The following is a 22,051-nucleotide window of genomic DNA, read 5'->3' on the forward strand; positions in this document are numbered from 1 at the left end:
TCCCACAACCCTACCACATCCAGACCCAGCGTCTGCTGTAGAAGAAGGTCTGTTACCCTTGGCTACACCAGGACAATAAATAATATTGAATATTATTGTTATATAATATATATATATATATATATATATATATATATATATATATATATATATAATCTTTCTGCCTGTTATATATAATATATTATTGTTATATATAATATATATAATCTTGCTGCCTATTCATGGAGGGGATGCCAAAGGTGTCTAAATAATCCAACTGTGTTTAGGAACAAGTGTCCAAACACAGTTGGATTATTTAGACACCTTTGGCATCCCCTCCATGAATAGGCAGCAAGATTATTGGTCTGCAACATCAGACTGTGTGTGTGTGTGTGTGTGTGTGTGTGTGTGTGTGTGTGAGAGAGAGAGAGAGAGAGAGAGAGAGAGAGAGAAATACACTCTGAAAAGGTTGTGTGCATATTATGACTTCTCCTCATAGGATCCAGAAATTATTTCCATATAAACAGACATGAACTAGGCGATATTGAATGCCTGGTTCAACCAAAGAGCCTTTATACATGGACATTCTAGTTTCTTCTTGCAGCTTCTCTTGATGACAGACTTGGCATTTGAAAAATTAGAAGGTAATTAATTTGATGAAGGCATAATATTTACAAGTTGACCAAAAAACATATGAAAAAGTAAATGAAAAGTTAAAAGGGACCTTACCTCCCAAGCCCCCGTGAATTTCTCAGGTAATTGGGATGAGTGGCATTTCCAGGGGATACATGCAGAGGCTAGCTCAGGGCAAGGGAGAAACCTTCACAAGTTTTTCCTGGGAAAACTGTAGAAAAGTATTTAGGTAAAACTCCTTCATGTTCAGAGACCCTCAATGGACTCCAGATATGTATGTATGATTTCAAAATTTTTTTAAAAATGTGTGCCTTATGAAGCATTTTTTTCTCTGTGGTATGTAATAGCATGTATTTACAGAAAGGTTATATACCTAAAAAGAGAATTTAAAACAGTTGTCCTGCAAAGAGAAAATTGATTTAGTTGAGTGCCTAAATATTAATCTGAATTTCAGTTTATTTAACAAATATTTACCCAGGAGAAATATTTACCCTGAAATGGACTTGGACACAAAATGTAATCTGAGTTCTCAGCAATATTTGTGGTTCTTGCAGAAAATTCCCAGTAGTTGAGGGTGAATGCAGAGCACTGTCCCGGGGAGGGGGAAAGGTCAGGAGGGGAGAACATTGTTGTGCTGCTCCCCTTGCTTGCTGCAGATGTTTTATTGGGGAGAAAATAGAAGGAACATCAAGGTGAGGGGCTGCCCCTCAAAAGCCTCCTGTGAACTTCCAGAGTCCACAGACTTTCACTTGAGAAGAACAGAAATCATTTCCTTCTTTTTTTGGGAGAGGGACTGCTTGCTTTCAAAACTAGGAAAAGAAAGAAATCAAGGGGGAAGAAAAAGGTCTTCAGATTCAATCCCCTGCTCTCACAGGTGACAACTCTCAGATCCTGGGCATTTAGTCAAGAGCTGGTATAGTGATCTGAGAAAGAAACAGGGAATAAAGGTTTAGAGGAACAGAGAGATGGTTATTTTCTCCACAACCTTCTCACCAGTATTAACCCTCTCTAAGCTGGCTGTTTTTAAGCTCTTTCAGGATTCACGAGCCATTCAAAATTGCTCCCAAGCTTTAAGATGCCTTCAAGGCCTACAGCAATTAATCATAGTTCATATCCGATTTATGCAGAACACCTACCTGGATTCTTACTACTTGGTAAAGACTAAAATCTGGTTATTGAACACAATATTCAAGGAAAGAATAAGTCTGTTTTCCACAGAGACTATAGATCCAGCACTGAAAAATGTCCTCCAGGAACTCTGGCCTGTAGTCACAGGAGGGCAGAGAGGAGTTGGAATGCAAAGAACAGGGGCCCTTGAAGCGTGGTCCACAGACCCGCAGCAGCTGCAACATCACAAGTTCTCAGGCCCATCCCAGATCTGCTGACCCAATAACTCTCTGCATGAGGCCCCTTAGTGTGTGTTTGAATGATCCCTTCACAAGATTCTAGGGCACTCTGAAGTTGAGAACCACTTGCTTACCTGCACTATGTTAAGGGCAAACGAGCTGCAGAGGTTGAGTTGGAAAGAGCAGTATGCAGCCAAAGGAACAGAAAGTAAGGACACTGACCTGCAACATCAGACTCTCAGCTGTGGGGGGCGGGGGGCAGGGGTGTGTGAAATACACTCTGAAAAAAGTTGTGCATACCATAACTTCTCCTAAGGGGACTCAGAGATTATTTCCATCTAAACCGATATGAACTAGGCTACATTGAGTGCCCGTTTCAACCAAAGAGCCTTCACACATGGACATTTTAAATTTAATCCTTCACTTGCCCTTTATAAGGGAGTTATTGTTACCCCATTTATCAGATGAGGAAATTGAAATTCACAGAAGCTAAGGAATATGGCCGAGGCCTTCTGGCAAATAAAGAAAAGATGCCATTTAAGCCTAGGTCTAACTCCAGAGTATATAGGGGTGTCACTGCAGGATGTCACATACTCAAACCTCCCTCATGCACACATTTGGATTATTTAAAGTAAGGCTCATGTATTTTGCCATAAAATATGAAAAATGTTCTTAGATTTAAAAGAAAAAAAAGCTTCAAATTCTTATAAAAATAAAGGAACAAACAGATTATGAAAAGTAGTCCAGAGAAGGAAGATGGGAAGGACAATGAAATAGTCCTAAGAAAGCAGAAAGTGCTGCAGAGCACTCTCCGAGTGAGTAGGGAGTGCACGTATGTGCATTTGTGTGTACGTGTGTGCATATGGGTGTATGAGTGTGTACGTGTGTATGCATGTGTTAAGCATGTATAGGTGTGAGATATGTGCGTGTATATGCTTATATGTATACATGTGTATGTACATGTGTTTGGGGGAGTGTTTTTTGTTGCTGTTTTTTGACTATTAGATTGTGTGTGTGTGTGTGTGTGTGTGTGTGTGTTGGTAGCAAATGAAAGAGTAGAAATTTAAAAGATCCTCCTTTGGAGAACTAGACACTGGTCTTTTTTAAGAGTCAGTTCTAGTCCCAACCATCATTCACAGCCTAAGAATCGGAAAGGGGCTTGGGTCCCCTCCCACTCATGTTTTGGGAAATGGCCCGGTCAAGATCACACCAACAGAGCTGCAGAGCTGGGTCTCAAACTTGGGCCTCTTACCACCAGGTCCTCCTGGTACTACGCCACCCTGCGTCTGCAGAAAGCAAAACAGTCCAACGCCAGCCTGGCACTGCCAAGTACTCAGGAGAATCCCCTTGTTTATTTACTTCTCCAGTTTTTTGTTAGTGTTTTAAAATTCCCATAAGTCAAGAACTTCCCTGAGTTCCATAGTTAGCTACTAAATAAATTCCAAGTTCAAGGAAAATACCCAAATGTCAAGTTGAACCTTTCACTCTGTGTATCTCACAGTACAGTCCAGGAGGTGGTTCTTTCTGACCTTGAGACTAGGGAACAAGGCATGTTAGGATTCAGTACATCCAGGCCTGAGAAGAGCTGTGTTTGCTTGAGGAGGGGGTTAAATAAAATCCAGTCATTTGACCCCACTTGTTCTCATGCATGATAAAGAAAGACAATGAAGTAAATAAGCTGGAAATAAACTTGCCCACAGACCAGGCAAAGGGAACTGAGGTACAGATAGGTTCCGCCCCAGGGCACCAGAGGCAAATTCTGCCCACCCGTGGTACAGTTTTCCCAGTGGCCACAGACAAGCCTAATTCTGATGACCTGGCACAACTCTGTGCTGTTATTGTAAACAAGACTGGAAAGAGGAGCGTGGATAGCTTAACACGGGGCCTCTTCCTGGGTGAAAAGGAAAGCTGAAGTCCTATCTGATGTGGTGGGGGTGGGCCAACAGCAATGTATGGTGATTTAAAGCCCAAACAGTATGAACTCTGGAGGGGTGTTGATCTGGAGGGGTATTCACCAGCCCTGGGCTTCTTATTAAAATCAATAAGTAAATAGATTCAAATGGTCACTGTAAGCAATGATCTTCCCGTGCCTCTCAGCACTTCCTTCTCACTCTGGACAGCAAGTTCCTTGAACAAGCACCTGAAGAAGGTGTGTGGCCTCACCCAGAAGGACACATCCTCAGACAGAAGCTGCTCTGATTGACTCTGGACCATCACCCTCACTCAGTCGGAATAATAACCAGGCACACGGGTATCTATTCAGACGGAGGTCCTGGGACTGAAGAACTTAGGAGCTCTTTGGGAGGCACGTAGTCTCACATAGATACAAAACTGACTTTGCTTCCTGAAAACTATAATAAACCCAACCAAGTTCACAAAGCTTATGGTTCTGAAGAAACTAGGAGAGTGTAGGAGGGGACCCATCTTGAAGATCTGCCTCAGAAACAGTGACTAGATACTCAGCCTAGACATGAAGCAGTAAGAATGTACTCCATTGGCCTTGCCAATGAGGAGGGAACTAAAAGTGTCCCTGCCAGATGTACACCTGTAATGCACTCCTGTAACCCCAGCTCTGTGGGAAGCTGAGCAGGAGTTCAAAGCCAGCCTCAGCAACTTAGCAAGTCCCTAAGCAACTTAGTGAAACCCTGTCTCTAAATAAAATATAAAAAAAAAGTTGGGGGACAGGGATGTGGCTCAGTGATTAGGCACCCCTAGGTTCAATCACCAGTACCAAAAAAAAAAAAAAAATCTCTTCACCATATTCACCATGCCAATCAACCCAGTTAGGCTACTAAGTGCTCATTAACATATTTCTTATTCCCTTTCAGGGCCACTGACTATCCGCAAAAGCTGAGTTAAACAAAATACCTAGATACTAGTAAAGTGATGGTTTTCAAACTTTAGGGATCATCAGATCATGCAGGGGTTGTTAAAACAGGTCACTATGCCCAAGAGGTTTTGATTTGCTAGTTTGGGGGAAAGACCTGAAAATTGTTTGCCTTTCTAACAAATGAGACCAGGCAATGCTGCTCTTGCCAATCTAAGGACCATGCTTTGGGGATCTTTGAGTAGAACACTAACAACACACCATTGGATGTTGCTTGTTGTCTTTCTGAGGTCTCAGCTCTTCTCACGCCCCTCCCCACATCCCTCTTTTCTACTGCAGGGAGAGATGTTGGTGCCAGCTCACTTCCTGCTTCTCCTGCTGCTGCTCCTGGGGGACCCGGGAGCCGGCCTCTCCTATAAGTTCTACAGAGCCCGGCCCATCTTTAATTGCCTCAGTACAGCGCAAGCTGAGGTCAAGCAGAGCCAGTGGGAGGACATGGCCCCGCTGAGCAAGAGGAGCTTCCACTACCTGCCCAGTCAAGACCCGTCTTCAGGAGAAGAGAAGGAGGAGGAGGAGGAAAAGCAGGACAAGGACAAAAGGACTTTCCCAGGCTCTGGGGGTGGGGGTGGAGCTGGAAACACCCGGTACAAATACCTGTCCCAAACCCAGCACAAGGGGAAGCTGTACCAGGACAAGACCAAGAGCGACCGGCGCACCAAGTTCACCCTGTCCCTGGATGTCCCCACCAACATCATGAACATCCTCTTCGACATCGCCAAGGCCAAAAACTTGCGGGCCAAGGCAGCTGCCAATGCCCACCTGATGGCGCAGATTGGGCGGAAGAAGTAGCAGCAGAGGCTGGACAGCACGCCAGGCACAGAGGTGGGGGACAGGGACACTGGGGGCTTGTATTTCACAGGCTGCTTCATTGCTGAGCCCCTCTGATCCTTCCTGCTGCCAACCCAGTCTCCCTTCTCCTCTGTACATAAGCACAGAAGTGCAGTATTGTCTAACCTTCTCAGACGTCGGAGGTTAAAGTCTCCCCTGTACTCTGTCTCCTTTCTCCTTCCCCATGGCAAGAGGCACAGCTCTCCCACTCCTCTCCAAGCTCCTCCCTGTTGACCCCAGGCCTGAGGAGAGAGCATCCTGGGCTCCTCTCCCGCCCCCACATCAACCCTGCCACAGCAGAGACCAGGAGATGCACTGTCCACCTTCCCTACCTTCTCACCCCATTAAAACCAGTGGCTTCTTGAACTCCTGGCTTGTTTTCAGTTCCTCTTCCTCCAAAGTCTGGGCTTGGAACAAAAACGGCTAGCGAGGGAGGGTCCTGCTGAGTCAATCCTTCATTGCTCCCAGGACAGGCAGTTGTGGTTCTGAGAGGTCTTAAAAGAAGTAAAGGAAAGTTTGAGAGTCAATCAGCTTTTGTCATTTTATCCAGAGCCATCTCCTTGGCCAGATCCCATTCAAGGGACACAGCCTGGGATCCGTTTTCCATTACACCCCGGGAGCTGAAAGAGAGAGGGAGTTTGTAACATCCCAAACTCCTGCTAGGGTGTAGGCCACTGCTTCTTTACTGAATTCTCATTGAACCCACAGTACCCACCCGGTGCTGTGCTGGGTAATAGGGCCAATACTGATGTCTGAGCCACAGCTTTGCCATCCACAAATCAACCAAATACCACAAAGATCACCAGGGAGTATGCAAACAATGAATTGCAAACTGGTAACAATTAATGTGAACAAATATATATATATATATATATATATATATATATATATATATATATATATATATGGAATTCAGAAGAGAACAGTTAATATGAGCAAAACTCCAATAAAAATGGTTATTAGCAAGTGTGCTAACCCATCCACCCCCGTCCAGTGGCAGCAAAGCCTAGGGGCCAGATTCCCAGAGGAGAGACTATGGTCCCTCTCACTTCTGCACAGTGACAAATCATTAAGAAATAAAATGATAATCAAGCAGCACACACCAGCAACTAATATCACCACCACCACCAGAGGCAAAGTCAAAAGAGAAATAAACAATAAACTTGGAAAAATGTTTGCCACTTGTGTAAAAGAAAAATGGGTTTTTGAACAAATATATAATTACTAAAAAACAAGAACAAACCCAAAAGAAAAATAAACAAAGACACGAATAGATCACACAAGCACACATACATACACACAAATAATAATGACTTTCAAATATATGAAAAGATGCTCAATTTCATTCTTAATAACTACACTAATAAACAATTTCCTGGGTTGAGGGTGTAGCTCAGTAGTAGAGTGCTTGCCCAGCATGCATAAGGTCCTAGGTTTGATCCCCAGCACCACAAAAAAATAGCAAAACAATTTCTCACCTGCAGTGCTAGCAAAAGTCCCTAAGTTTGACAATATTCCCCATTGGTGAAATTAATGGCCACCTCCTCCCCTGCTGGCTGGTAGGGGTAAAACCATAGAGACACAATTTGGCAGTACTTATCAAAACCGCAAATTTGTCTTTCCTATAACCCAATAATCATGTTTCTGTCAGGCATTGCTAAAATCTTTAAATTTCGTTTTTTAAAAAAAGTTAAAATTGAAATGTTAAATACCCCATCTCTTAATAAGACCAACATAACTATTGTGTCCTACCATGGAAAAAACACACACAGTAGAGCAGAAAGAATCATGTTCTGAGACTCAGAACACCTATTCTTTGAGTCTCTGTTCATCTACACTTTAAGTGTCTATGAACAAGTCCTATAACTCCCCTGAATATCTGTGTGCCAAGAACACTGATAGGTATTTTATGAGCATTATCTCACTTAATTCTCTCAAGTTTATTTCAATGTAGCCATAATATTTTTCCACGTTAAAGGTAGAGATTGAAGCCCAGAGAATTTAGGAAATGTATCCAAGGTAACCCGGCTATTAAATGTCAGTCAGATCTGCCCAGCCACAAACCCTTTCTCATTCCTCCAAGAAAAACTGACCCTTAATTTGTACAAAGAGCATCGAGAACACTAATCACCCCACCTCCCAGTGCTATCAGCAGACTCAAGTGAACTAGATAGTAGAACCAGCTGGAAGAGCACCACACAGACACTGGGATTCAAGACAATGAACCCAGCAGGTGGGGCTGGTATTTGATTGGCTTTCAGCATCTTACAGATGACTTAGTGTGCAGATGGTTGATGAACAAGAAAAGTGGGCCAAAACTGAAACCTACCAAGTAGTCAGGAAAGCTCAAGATTTCCTGTTGGACAGCACCCATTCCACAGTTCTGCCCACCACACTGGGCTCTAATTGAGAGCAAGTGGCACCTCTCAGCATGTGTTCATAAAAATATCTTATATACCTAATTAAAATGAATACATAATTTTTTTAAAAAATATCAACAATGCTGGAAGGTGGGATGGCCACATCCAAAGACCACTGCTACTTTTATCTGCTACCCCTGACTTTACTGTGTAACACTTTGGGGAGGGGCAGGGAGAGAGAGCAATCTTCATTGTTCTAAAAGGATTTAAAAAAAAAAAAAAAAAAAAAAAAAAAAAAACCTCTGGTCATCCCCTCCCTTCTCCTCAGTCAGGGAAGGACAGATACACCAACAGGAACAGCCTCTCCAGTAGCAAGAACTTAACACATCAGTGTAATGGCAAGTTGCTGGGACCAGGGAGCATTTTACTATAGCAAGTCCTGAAACCCAGCAAGTGATAGAGTAAGCTCTTGGTACACAGAATTTAACATTGTGATTGGGACTTTCACGAACTCTTGGTGTATAATAACCTGCCATTTTTCTAAGTCACAATTTTGAATTACTCCTCAAGGCAGATGTGCATGAACAATTTAATTATCTACTTACTGATCAAGCCTAGCCAATTACCCAATGTCTGTATCCCCAAGTCAACGGCATTGTGTCTCTAAAGGTCTGAAGGGGGTTACTTAGGGTCTTTTTCAGTTAAACATGACTGAATTCTGCAGAAGAAATTATTGACCAATGTGGCAACACACAAAGGCCCCAGACTTTTTGTGTGGGGGATTTATTCTGTTTTAGAAATAGAGTAAAGAACCACACATATTCCTATGTGTGCCTATGTGAACACATGCTGAGAGGTGCCTATCCTGCAACTTTCCAATATGACATATTGGAAACTGTGTAAGAGAGGACACCCATCAAGGGTAGCCAATGGAATTGGGTGTATTCATACACTTCATGTTTATTTCTTCCATTCCCACCTCCACTAGCATCAATTCCACAAGGCAGGGATGGGTTTTGCTTTGGTCAGTGTTGTATCTGGAGTGTCTAGAATAGCAATGAGCATGTGACAGGTGCTCAGTGAATAGTTGGTAAATTAGATACGGATGTATTGATGTCCTTGTGATAAGGAAGCTCTTCGTATTTGGCATTTAAAGTGCAGTATTTTAATATTTAAGAGGTTTTGACAATAGAATCATATTCAGTCTTGTGATTTCAATTTTAAAATAAATAAATTTCATAAATACATTTACACTTTGATCTTAAAAATATATAGCTAGTTTATAGACAGTTTTGGAATACTTAAATGGAATACTTAAATACTCATTCACCATATTTATAGTTTAAACTATTAGATTTAGAAAGGATTACTTAGGGTATTTGGGAGAGTTTGTCAAACTCCATAAAAGAGAATATATTAAATTCATATTCAATCTTAAATAGTTAAGAGTACTTAACCTAAGATTGTAAAAGGGTCCAAACATTTGTGTATATTCCCTTTGAAAGTTATTATACAAGTTTACTACACATAAATAGTAAGATTCACGAGTGGACTTTAAAAGCTTAAGGAGTAATTAGGTTTTTCGTCTTAAGCGGAGTAAGTTAGTAATTTTGAAAAGCAAAAGTTGCCAGTCTCTTTCTGGAGGTATATGAATGTACGCGTACACAAGCATACGCAGAACACACACACAGCCCCCCCACCAAAGGGCCCACAGCTGTGCCTGCTGAGCAGTTACTTAAGTGTCTCACTAGTGCCCTCCGGTGGCTAAATCCAGAAACAACATGTAAGTTAAACAAAGTTTGAAGTAAAATTTCATGTTTTAAAAAACCTAATGAAATTTGGTGTCAACATACCTTATATATAATCAGAGATATGACAAATTATTATATAATGGTGTATTAAGAATTGTAGTGCAAAATAAATAAACAGGAAAAAAACTAATGAAACTGTGAATCACTGGATAGGGTATACAAGTGGAAATAAACCATCAATGAGTACTTACTACAATATTTTCAATATACGGAGAGAAACCAGAGTGTATCTCAACCATCCAGAAGTTCTGGGTACGAGTGCATGGATGCTCTAGACAGCTCTGGTTGTTAAGAGAACACAAGAAAGAATAGTCCCAAGAGGCTTCATGGAGCAGGTGACATTTGAACCGCACCTTGAAGTAGGAATTACATCACATGTCATAGTGGGAAAAGGAGCAAGAGCAGAGGCGAGAGAGAATAATGTGTGCTGGAAAGTGGGCTTCAGCAACAGAGAATCATTAAAGCTTTGGGTATGAGAGCAAAATGATCCAAGTTGTGCTTTGGAATTTTCAGCCATGGAATAGCGTGCGGGATGAGTTAGGAAGACAAATGGAAAGGCAGAAAAGCATTTAGATACTAGTGCTAGTTGTGGTGAGAGGATTTGATGACCTGTATAAAAAGGGAAGTGAATGGATCCTGAAAACATTCCAGAAGTCAAATCCGTGGCACTTAATTCTATGTAGAAATGAGGGGGTCAGTGAAAAATGACAGTCTTGTTTAGAACTTGCTTTGGGAAAAAAATGTTGGCATAAACAAATGAGATCAAGAACACAATAAGGAACAAGGATCTCTTTTTGATGAAAATAATGTTTTTTCAGAAAGAAATGGAATTTTAAGTCTGGGTAAAGCATCGGGGAGAACAGGCCCAGCGAGTAGGTGGAATTTTCAGGATATGACTTAAGAGGAAAAATAACAGCTTGAACTATAAAGTTGCTCAGTGGAGATAAGTGGCTGTACAATAAATAAGGGCAGAATATGACCAAAAATTTATCCACAAAGGGAAGACAATGTAGAATAAGAGTCTGGGGAAATGTTAAATGCAGAAAGCGCACCAAGCAATGTCACAGGAGTCAAAGGAAAGACTTCACCAAAATGACCAAAAACTAAGGTCCAGAAATCTTAAGGCCAAAAAGATCATTATTTTTGACACAAATGGTCTGATCATTGATCTTCAAGATGATCATTTCAGTAGGAAGGCTTGGGGGGGTGGGGAGAAACCCAGTTACAAAGGATGGCCCACAAGCAGAAGATGAAGTAAGGAAGGAAAACATATATTCTTTTGGAAATTTGACAGAGTGGATAGATAAAAACAGTACATTAAGGGACAGCAGAATCCAGAAAAAAGACTACGTTGACTTTTTTTTTTTTTAGTTGTATGTGGACACAATACCTTCATTTTTTATTTATATGTAGTGCTGAGGATCGAACCCTGTGCCTCACACGTGCTAGGTGAGCATGCTATCACGGAGTTACCACCCCAGCCCTTATGTTGACTTTTTGAATGGAGGAACTTAGATAAATAAGGGGAAAAAATAAATCAATGGGCAAAAAGAGAAGGGGTATACAAAAGAGATGAAAGATCAAGGTTTCTTGCAAGATAGGAGTGGAAAACATAAGTAATGATCTCAGAAAATAAAACATTTACATGGGACAATGTAAAAAGATTTAACCTGTGTAATCACATGAAAATAGGAGGAAAAACTCAGTTAGAAACAAAATTTAAAGAATTATTGGTCAAAATTTCCCAAAGCCATAAATTCTAAAAGTTCTAAAAAGTTCAGGTAGGATGAATACAATAAAAATCACACCTGAGCACATCTCACTATTAAACACCAAAGTAGGGCATGACTTTCAAAGAGGCAACAAGATTGACAACTGACTTCTCAATGGAAATGATAGAAGCAGAAGATGATGAAATGACATATTTTAAAGTACTGACACAAAACAACTGTCAACCTAGAAGTCTACACCTACCAGAGAAAGTATCCTTCCAAGATGGTTAACATGAGATGTTTAGAGAAAAATAAGGACTAAAATGATTTTCTGACAGCAGATCCACATTAAAAGAACAATGGAGGGTGTTTTTGTTTTCTGGTTTCTGGGTGGCTTGGTGGTTTTGTCTTTGTTTAATGTCAGAAGGAAAATTATCCCAGATGGAAATATAGTCATGCAAAAAGGAATGAAGAGCATCAGAGAGCCTAACTGTGAGGACAAATCTAAGCAAAAACACTCACTGTTTAAACAATAGTAATAATATCTTGTGGGGTTCAAAATATATGTAGTATTAAAATATGAGGTAACAATACACAAAGGACAGGAGGAGAGAAAAGAGGTTCCAGAGAGCAGAAGAAGTGCTATTGCGTGACAGATGCTAATGTTAAGTTTGAAGGTAGTCATCTCTGGGCTATCCACAAAAAGAATGTTTAGAAAGAATATTTAACGAGCTAATAAAGAAGAACCATGAAAGATAGAAAGTTGATAAATACATGAACGTAATACTTATGTAAGGCATGTAGAGTCAACCGACATTATCTTAGACTCACAGACTCTTGGAACTGGAAAGGCTCTGGAAATCACCTTGTCCACAATGAGGGTTTTCATGTATAGAGAAGTTAAGCATCTATTTCAAGGTCACATAATTGCAACAGTGCCATGATTTGTATCCACCCTTCCTAATATGTCTTCCCTATTGTTCATTAAGCAATAAAATTAATGCAAATATCTAAAGAAAAGTATTTGAGACTTAAGGACCACTCTTTAAGAAACATTATCTTAAAACTCACAAGTATGCGAAAAGTCCATTGTATTTATTTAAGTCATCAAATAGCTTTATTTACTACTAAGAGAAATAATATTTTAAATGCAAACATAAGAGACATAGGTAAATTGAAAAGTGGATCCCCCACAACCCAGTAATGCAGACACTACAATACGTTCTTGCAATTGAAGAAGGTTTTCTTCCACACTTCAGACAGTCCACTATCAAGCTGTGTTAAATGTTGATAAAAATTACCAAATTGTTTCTTAGGTTTAGAGAAAAAAAATTTTTAGTATTCTTCCAAATATTTGACCACTGCAAATTAGAGACACGAGAATGAGAGTCATGCTCCTTTCTCTGCTACATACCTGAAATCCTGGCACATCTAAGAATTAACAGGGCCTATGTTCCAAATGGAACTCTGGCATGAGGTTGACTTAATGTCAGATCTAAAAAAGCCCTTGAAAGAAGGGCTTAGAAGTAGAGTCTCAAAAGGATCCAGCCAGTGCTTAGAAATTTGAGAATGCCTGCAGCTCATTTGTGCAGGCATTCAAGGGTATTTAGATATCACTTGCACCTGTGGTCACTGGCTTCCGAGAGGACAAAGATTTCAGTTGAAAAATATTCAATATGGTATATTGTCAAAGTGGCATTCTTGAGGGTCATTTCTTAGAATGATTATTTTAGAACAAGATAGAATCCCCCCCCCCCGGGCAACTGTTACAAATAGAGGGCCTTACTTTACACTTAATTTTGTTGCGAACCTAAAACTCTTCTAAAAATTAAAGTCCCTTTTACAAATAATGGAGGGTCATTTCCTGGGTCCAAGTGGTATGAGCAAAAAACGGGGTGGCATCCTTCTGGTTTGGGAAGTCTCACAAAACAACTGTGTTCCTGTAGCTGTGGCTTGAGCACTTACTACCTTCAGATGCCTACTTGGGCCAAAGTATATACCAGGTTGAGGTCAAAAGTGAACAACTGGAGAGCTAGGACTGCAAGCTAAACAGAACAGATGGATGAGGCTCCTGATGATCTGCCACAATCACTCCAAGAACAGTACCTAAGCCCAAGGACGGACCTTTGTAATATCTAATTCACCTTCATTTCCAATAGTAGTCAGACTAAACATCATGGTTTGTAAAAATCTCCCTGGCAGTTTCAGTGCATTCATAGCTATTGAGTCTATGGAACACTTTTGTTGTTTGAAATGAGACTGTTCAATACCAAAGAACTGATTTCACAGTGTTTTTTATAATGTCAGATCCCTGGATCACACCCCTCCCAGCCCCAGGGTTCTCCTTCAGCACCCTCTCCAGTGAAGCTCAGAATCTGCATTTTAACTAAACCAAATTTTATAAAGACCCAAGAGAATTCTGGTTTGTTTGAATGAAAAGCAAATGGAAACCTTAAACCATGTTGGAAGGAACGAAAAGAAACAGACTGAAAATATGTGTTATTTAATCAACAGACAAAATAGAGATACAGGGGAAATAACATTCACAATCAATATGAGTGTTTTTCCGCTTTAGGCACAGAAAAGGAAAAGCATGAACTTCAGGGTTCAATACTCTCTTAGTTAAAGGAAGCAAAGAAGAAAGCCAGGTTTCCATTCTAACATAAAAGCTAAAATTAAAAAAAAAAAAAAAAACACCTAGACATGACCCAGTTCAAAGACTCCCCAGAAGGCTCCCAGTCAGCAGAGATGAATTATACCATAGATAAGGAAATATACGTGCATTATTAATAAAGACCCATTTAATTTAGCATGGAATTTAGGTTCTTGCCTGACTTGATTTCATTTTTCTTCTAGTATGGAAAACTCTAGCTACTAAGTATATAATGGCTTGAACAGAAAGCATGACATTTTAACTTCACATTGTTTCCACCAGTCCTATTTACATCAGAAACTCAGCCCCACCTCCTTATAATCCTTTTCCAGAGCTGCCAGATCTTCCCTGGCTTCTGAGAACTCCCCTTGTTCCATGCCTTCTGTGATGTACCAGTGTAGAAAAGCCTTCTTGGCATACATGAGGTCAAACTTGTGGTCGAGCCGGTCCCAGGCCTCTGCAATTGCTGTGGTGTTGCTCAACATGCAGACAGCTCTCTGGACCCGGGCCAGGTCCCCTCCAGGCATCACCACAGGTGGCTTATGGTTGATGCCCACCTTGAAACCAGTTGGACACCAATCTACAAACTGAACAGAGGTCCTCAACTTCATGGCTGCAATCGCTGCATTCACATCCTTAGGGATCACATCTCCTCGGTATAATAAGCAACAGGCCATGTACTTCCCAAGCTGAGGATCACACTTGACCATCTGGTTGGACAACTCAAAGCAAGCAGCAGTGATGTCGGGCACTGACAGATGCTCTTGGTAGGCTTTGTCAGCAGAGATGATGGGGGCAAAGGTTGTCATGGGGAAATGTATTCTTGGATAGGGTACTAGGTTGGTCTGGAATTCAATAAGGTCTATATTCAAGGGTCCTTCAAACCGAAAGGAAGCCGTAATGGAAGATACCACCTGGCTTATCAGCCTATTGATGCTTGCATAGGAGGGGCGTTCAACACCAAGTTTATGATGGCAGATGTCATAGATGGCCTCATTATCCACCATGAAGGTACAGTCTGAGTGCTCCATGGTAGAATGGGCGGTGAGGATGGAGTTGTAAGGCTCCACTACAGCAGTGGAGATTCTAGGGGCTGGGTAGACAGAGAATTCCAGTTTAGTCTTCTTGCCGTACTCTACGGAGAGCTGCTCCATTAGGAGAGATGTAAATCCCGATCCAGTACCTCCTCCAAGGCTTCGGAAAATCAAAAATCCCTGAAGTCCACTACACTGTTCTGCCTAGGAAAAGTGCATGCAATGTGAGAATGCAGCCAAATCGTTGCACAACCGGAAGACACAACAAGTTCCCCAAAACAAAGTCAACAAGTTTCAGAGAGGACTGGTTTACGTTTTAACTCCACAACAAACATAGTTACTTTGTAGTATACCTAAGTGGAAGCTCTTTTGAGTTTTACTACAGGATGAGCATCCCAAGTTCAAAATCCCAAACTTTTTGAGTGTTAACATGAAGCTACAAGAGGAAAATTCCATACCTGATCTCATGGTGACAGGTTATAGCCAAAACATAGGGACACTGAAAATATTGTATAAAATTACCTTTAGCCTATGTATATAAGGAATAGATTAAATATAAATAAACTTTGTGTTTAGACTTGGGTCCCATCCCTGGAATGTCTCATTATACATATGCAAAACACTCTAAAATCTGAAAAAAAAAAAATATCCAGAATACTTCTAGTCCCAAGCATTCCAGATAAGGGATAATCAACCTATATAAGCAAAGCATAGATATTCTACCCTCTTTCATTAGCCTCTATGAGTGAGTGTATTGGTAGATGATGAAAAGCAAGGCCTTTATCAGTAACAAAGAAAGTGATGAGCAGCATATTCTAGTGAAATAATGTTGCCCCCATAGTAGGTGAAGTACCTATCTCTTCTAAACCTTCCATCTACACCGCTGATGTAGCAGACATCACGTTACCTAATGATTATGCCAAACCACCTACTCCAGACTTGGGTCCTTATGGAACAATGAACTGTCAGTAACCAATCTCCAGGTGTAGGATCTATGTCCTATAAATTTCATAAGCAGTGGTGACTTGGAAAATTACGTGCTTCCGAGTGCTTCAAAAGTCTCTGATAGCAAGATAAACCCTGCATTAGTAGAAGCAAGGGTAGATGGGACCACCTAGTAAGTAAAAGCCTTCTGTCACCCTTCTTATGTAACAAGGTATAATCAAAGCCAACACTGGGACCCTTTTCCAGGTCTGAGCACCCACAAAGACACCCAGATGAAAGGATCAGGTGGCCGTGGTGGTGCCTGTAGATAATGTTGGTGCATCCTACTGCAGACCACCAGTGCCCAGGTATGGCCTGATCCCAGGAGAGAGGGGTCACTTGCCAGCTTTCTGATCCTCTCCAGCACAAGGCTGATGATCTCGGAGCCCACAGAGTAGTGACCTCGTGCATAGTTGTTGGCAGCATCCTCCTTTCCGCTAACAAGCTGCTCTGGGTGGAAGAGTGAACGTAACTTTCCTGTACGGATCCCATCTGCAGGGGGAAAGGTAGTCAGTGCACATGTGCAGTTCAACTGTCAGCCCTTTGCTGATCCTCACAGGGCTCCATACTGTCCCCACCCTTTCCCCCAGTGTTGTGGTAAAAGAACAAACATACTTCAGAACTAGCACTTCTTAATCTAGACAAAGGTAGAATCTTTTACATATAAGTTGAAAGTATATTTTCTACCGTATACCCTGTATTATTTTCTTAAGGCTGCCATAACAAATTTGTCTTAAAACAACAAAAATTTATTTTCTAATAGTTCAGGAAGCCAAAAGTTTAAAATCAAGTTGTGGGCAAGGTTGGTTCCTTTGGGAGCCTCTAGGGAGAATCCGTTTTCTCCCCCGCCCCCCTCTCTCTCTCTCAACTTCTAGTGACTTTTAACAATCCTTGGGTGGTAGCTGCCTGTCATACATGTCCTCTTCTTCTCTTTTTTCCTGTGGAAGACACAATTCTTTGACTTTAGGGCCTAACCCAATCCAACATGACCTCATCTTAACTAACTACATGTGCAAGACTCCATTTACGAATATGGTCACATTTGGGGGTTACAGGTAGATATTAGTTTAGAGGGGACACTATTCAACCCATTCAATACTCCATGATGCTTTAGAATTTTGAGACAAGTATTCCTCTCTAAAAATCTCCAACTATGTGCTGAAATAGAATGAAAAGTATACCAATCTAAATTATAATCAGTATGATTTATAAGAGATTTTAACAACAAAATCACGACAAACTCAAAGGACCCTGTGACTCAAATGCAGGAAGGATGAATGCACAAAACAGTTTATGAAAACCAAAAAAATATTCAGCTATCTTTCATTTTCCTCCATGAGTTTATCTGCATCTTCAATCTACTAACAATAGAAAATTCTACAAAGAGAGAATATATTCTTGGATCAAGTCCTAGGTTGGTCTGGAATTCAGTGAGGCCGACATTGAAAAACATTTCTGTTTCAGTCAGCTTTTTCACCATTGTGACCAAAGAGCTGAAGAGAGAAATTTTAAAGAAAGAAAAGTTTATGTGGGGCTCATGGTTTCACAGGTCTTAGGACATGGATGGCCAACTTCCTTGCTCTGAGTCAGGGGTGAGGCAGACATCAGGGTGTGGCGGAGGAAAGCAGCTTCATGGCACCAGGAAGCAGAGAAAGCTCTCACTCACTAGGGACAAAACATAAACCCCAAAGGCATGGCCCCTAGAGCCACACTCTATCTGCCTACAGCCACTTCCCAGTTAATCCATTCAAGTGCATTAATGCACTGAGTAGGCTAAGGCTCTCATAACCTGATCATTTGGCTTCTAAACCTTCTTGCATTGTCTCACACATGAAATTTTGAGGGACAACTCAACTCTAAAAAGTTTTAATAACTTCCTACCCTTGCAACAATCTTATAATTTTCTTCAATCCATGCTATTTGTGTCATTATGTTGCACATAGCAGGTGCCAAGTACATTAATGAATAAGTCTTGGGATTAACCTTTAAATTATGGTTCTAAATCTGCCTTTCTCCCAAATCTAAACTATTCACTGGCCTCTATTTCCTATCAAATACAAATCAAACATCTTATTCATGGAGATTCCATGGTTTGCCTTCTAAGATTCCAATTGTAACATTTTTTCACCAATAGATTATGATACTTCTCTGCCATAAAAGAAATATTCCAGTTTAAGGCTCCTATAACTCCTGTACACTAACGCCCTCCTCAGGTTCAAGCCAAAACAATACTCCCAAGCATCTGAATGTGTCTGTGGTCATGATTTCTTTTACTCTCACCCATGAATTATTGAAATTCCCCTGCCCATTCTTCAGAACTCAGGTGCAATATCATATCACTTTGTCCATGAAGTCTTGTCTAATCTCTTCCAAAAAGATAGGCTTTATGTTCTCATTTCCTTCTCTTTAAGGTTTTCCTTGTGCACACACCCATAATATGCCCCTCCTCATCTCCTTGCTTTATTTTTCTCCAGATCACTTATCATCATCGGAAAAACTGTTTATTGGGTTTTTTCTTGGTCTGCACCTCACTTGAATGCTGTCTCCATGGAGACTGAGATACATGCGCGCGCGCGCGCACACACACACACACACACACACACACACACATATCCAATGTCAGGAACAGTGCCTAGAATGTCTAAGGCACTCTTATTTGTTGAATAAAACAAGGAAAACCAATGCTTTCCCCCTAAATCCTGCAACACTTTCTTCTGTCTCTTTGTCTGAACTGGCTCAAGACCCTGAAAATCATGCTCCCTGTGAGCTGTGTCCTAGAGGACTAGGGAATGTCTTCCAATTGTTGCTGCTACCTTCCTGTCTTTTGACTTTCTCAGCTTCTGATCCTGGGCCTTAATCCTTCTATTTGCCTGGCATTTTTGATTAACAAAAGGTAAAATACCTGCTGTGATGTCCATGATAACTGGATTTAGCCTCTTCAAATCCACATTGCTCCTTCAACTACACTGACCAAAGTTCACTGAAAAACACATAATCCACTTTGCCTCCGTTCCTGGAACACTAGATTCCAGCTAAGGCTCACAGTTGCAAACTCCCCTTGGTCTTGCATAAAAACTTATATATTATCTTTAGGCATTTATAACTTGAGTCACACTGTAACATAATTGTTTATCTTAGCCTCCATACCAGTCTCATCTGGTGATTCTTTTGTTTTTTGTTTTTTGGTGTTTTTTTGGGGGGGGGCTTATGGGGTATTGTGGGGTTTCTTTGTTTTGTTTGGGGTTTTTTGTTGGTAGTGGTGTTTGGTGACTTGTTTTGTTTTGTTTTGTTTTGTTTTGTTTTTTGGTTGGTTGGTATGGGAAATTTAACCCAAGGGTGCTTAACCCTGAACCACATTCCCATCCCTTTTTATTTTTTGGTTTTGAGACAGGGTCTCACTAAGTTGCTGAGGCTGACTTTGAACTTGTGATCCTCCTGCCTCAGCCTCCCAAGTCACTGGGATTACAGGCATGTGCCACCATGACCAACTCATCTGTTCTTAAAGGCATCAGTAATTTCTTATTTTTTACTCTTTCACAGAATCTACAGAGTAATACTGAATTTGTATATGGGTCTCTTGACCTCAGCATTTCTAACCCACTCCTCTTAATAAAACATTCTGCTTTCCTCTGCCACACCCTTATGCCCTGATGTCTGCCTCACCCCTCACTCAGTGACATCAATCAACCTGCCCCCATCAGTTTGTCACTTTTTTTGTCTCTGTTCTTTCAAGGAAATCAACTCCAATCTAGTGTGAATGGCCTTTATTTTTCTATTACAGGTAGACTATATTCTACAAAAATATTTCCCATTGTACATGTGCTTCTAGAATCTCACCAATCTTGCATGTAGGTAGGGTTCATTCATATGCTCCCCCCACCCTTGTGGATCTTTGTTAACTACCTCAACCCATGCAGAATAGATAAAGTGACACTATATGACTTCCTGGGCTAGGTGATAAAAGTGCCGTGGTCTTCTCTCTTATTCTCATGTGATGCTTGCACTCAGAACCCAGCCACCATGCTGTGAGGAAGCCAAAGCAGCCCACAGAAAGCCTACATCTCAAAGAGTAACCAAGGCCCTACATGCATGCTTGGCCTACATCTCAGCCTACAACCAGCACCAACTTGCCAACCATGTAAGTGAGCCTCTTTTAAAGTAGATCTCCGGGGCTGGGGATGTGGCTCAAGCGGTAGCGCACTCGCCTGGCATGCGTGCGGCCCAGGTTCAATCCTCAGCACCACATACAAACAAAGATGTTGTGTCCACCGAAAACTAAAAAATAAATATTAAAAAAATTCTCTCTCTCTCTCTCTCTCTCTCTCTCTCTCTCTCTCTAAAAAAAATAAAATAAAAAATAAAGTAGATCCCCTTTTTCCAAGCTCCCATCTGAACCTCCCTGGCTGGTACCCTGTGGAACAAAGAGGATCTGTCTTCTCTGAGCCCCACCAAGTTGCAGATTCATGAACAACATAGTGATTATAACCCTAAACCACCGAGTTTGAGGGTATTTATTACACAGGAACAGATAACTGACACACAATCTCAAACCCAAATCTGCCCTGCTCTCTAGTTGTTTTCCATGTCAGTATAAACTCTTCTCTCTCCAATATTTCTCTAGCCCCATTTCTCTAGCCCTCAAGAGTGTTTTCCCAAGATACAACAAAGTCTACCATTAGTAATCATAAATTGGTATTGATTTCCCCCCCATAATTTGAATATTTATTTGGTTCCTTGCTGCTTTGAAATTATCTTCAAATATTCTACTCTCGATAAGCAAAATAATGACAAACTTTCAAATTCTTTGCCAGTAGCTGCGGGCAGCAGGCTTACAAATCCAGGAAAAATTCAGTGTTCTATTACAATACATGAGCAGACAAATTAACAAGGTTTTAATTAGTTTCATCACACACATAAAAAGACCTAGTCTCCTCTTTGGGTATGTTTGTCATGTTCATCACCCTAAATGACTATCAAATGAGGCTCTAAATTTGGAAAAGGTTTATATGATTCTGTTCAGATGGCTTAGTACAATCTCATGCTCTGCCTATTTGATTTGTTTGATTGTGGACCTGGTGAAGTACACTAGAACATAAACCTTATGTTACCTATAACGGTTGGTTCCAAGTCCATGAACAGTGTTCTGGGCACATGCTTCCCAGCCCTCGTCTCATGAAAGAAGGTATCAAAAGATGCATTCATGTGCTTCATTTTAGAATTTTCCAACTGATCCTGTTGACTGTCAAGAATGATGCCATCTGGCTGGATTCCATGTTCCAGGCAATAGAGTTCCCAACAAGCATCCCCAATCTGGGCTCCAGCTTGACCGATGTGAATGGAAAGGCACTCCCTCTGAAATAAGCCACAGTGAGTTAGGCACACAGACCATGAGCACTGCACTGTTGCTCAGCACTTCTAACTACAGATGAATCAAGCTAAAGCCCACAGATAATATCTTCTAATGATAATCAAAAGTGTCCGATGGAATCCAAAGACCAGAGTTCATAAGCTAAACTTCAGAGACAACTGAACCATTGGCTTAAATGCTATTAGAAAGTTTATTTCAACAATATAAGTTAAGTACCTATTGTACATTGAGTTAAAACTCAGTTAAGAATACATATAATCTATGAGTATGTGTATGTATACATGTGAGCATGCATGGGGAAATGGGTATGTGTATGTGTATGCATAGTATGTGAGTGTTGGTGTCATACCAACTCACCCAGAAAAAAATTTAGCTAGTTATTGTAAAGGAATAAAACCAAAATCAATTTCCAGTCTTACCAGGTATTAAAAATCATCACAGACAAATAAAAGAGGT

The 22,051-nt window shown here is 40.9% G+C and overlaps 2 protein-coding genes across 2 annotated transcripts; one reads left to right on the forward strand and one right to left on the reverse strand.

The window, feature by feature from the left end:
* Positions 1 to 5,130: 5,130 nt before the first annotated feature.
* Positions 5,131 to 5,634, forward strand: Ucn3 (urocortin 3). The gene has a single exon (XM_076832446.1). It carries the CDS (start codon positions 5,131 to 5,133, stop codon positions 5,632 to 5,634), a length of 504 nt encoding a protein of 167 aa, XP_076688561.1.
* An 8,868-nt stretch (positions 5,635 to 14,502) lies between these two features.
* Tubal3 (tubulin alpha like 3) lies at positions 14,503 to 21,360 on the reverse strand. Its single transcript, XM_076831770.1, has 3 exons — positions 21,336 to 21,360; positions 16,567 to 16,719; positions 14,503 to 15,443 (listed from the first exon to the last, which is right to left on the reverse strand). The coding sequence occupies exons 1-3, from the start codon at positions 21,358 to 21,360 to the stop codon at positions 14,503 to 14,505; spliced, it is 1,119 nt and encodes a 372-aa protein (XP_076687885.1).
* Positions 21,361 to 22,051: the final 691 nt, after the last annotated feature.

The sequence above is a fragment of the Callospermophilus lateralis genome, chromosome 13 (genome assembly GCF_048772815.1).
Source record: "Callospermophilus lateralis isolate mCalLat2 chromosome 13, mCalLat2.hap1, whole genome shotgun sequence".
NCBI lineage: Eukaryota > Metazoa > Chordata > Mammalia > Rodentia > Sciuridae > Callospermophilus > Callospermophilus lateralis.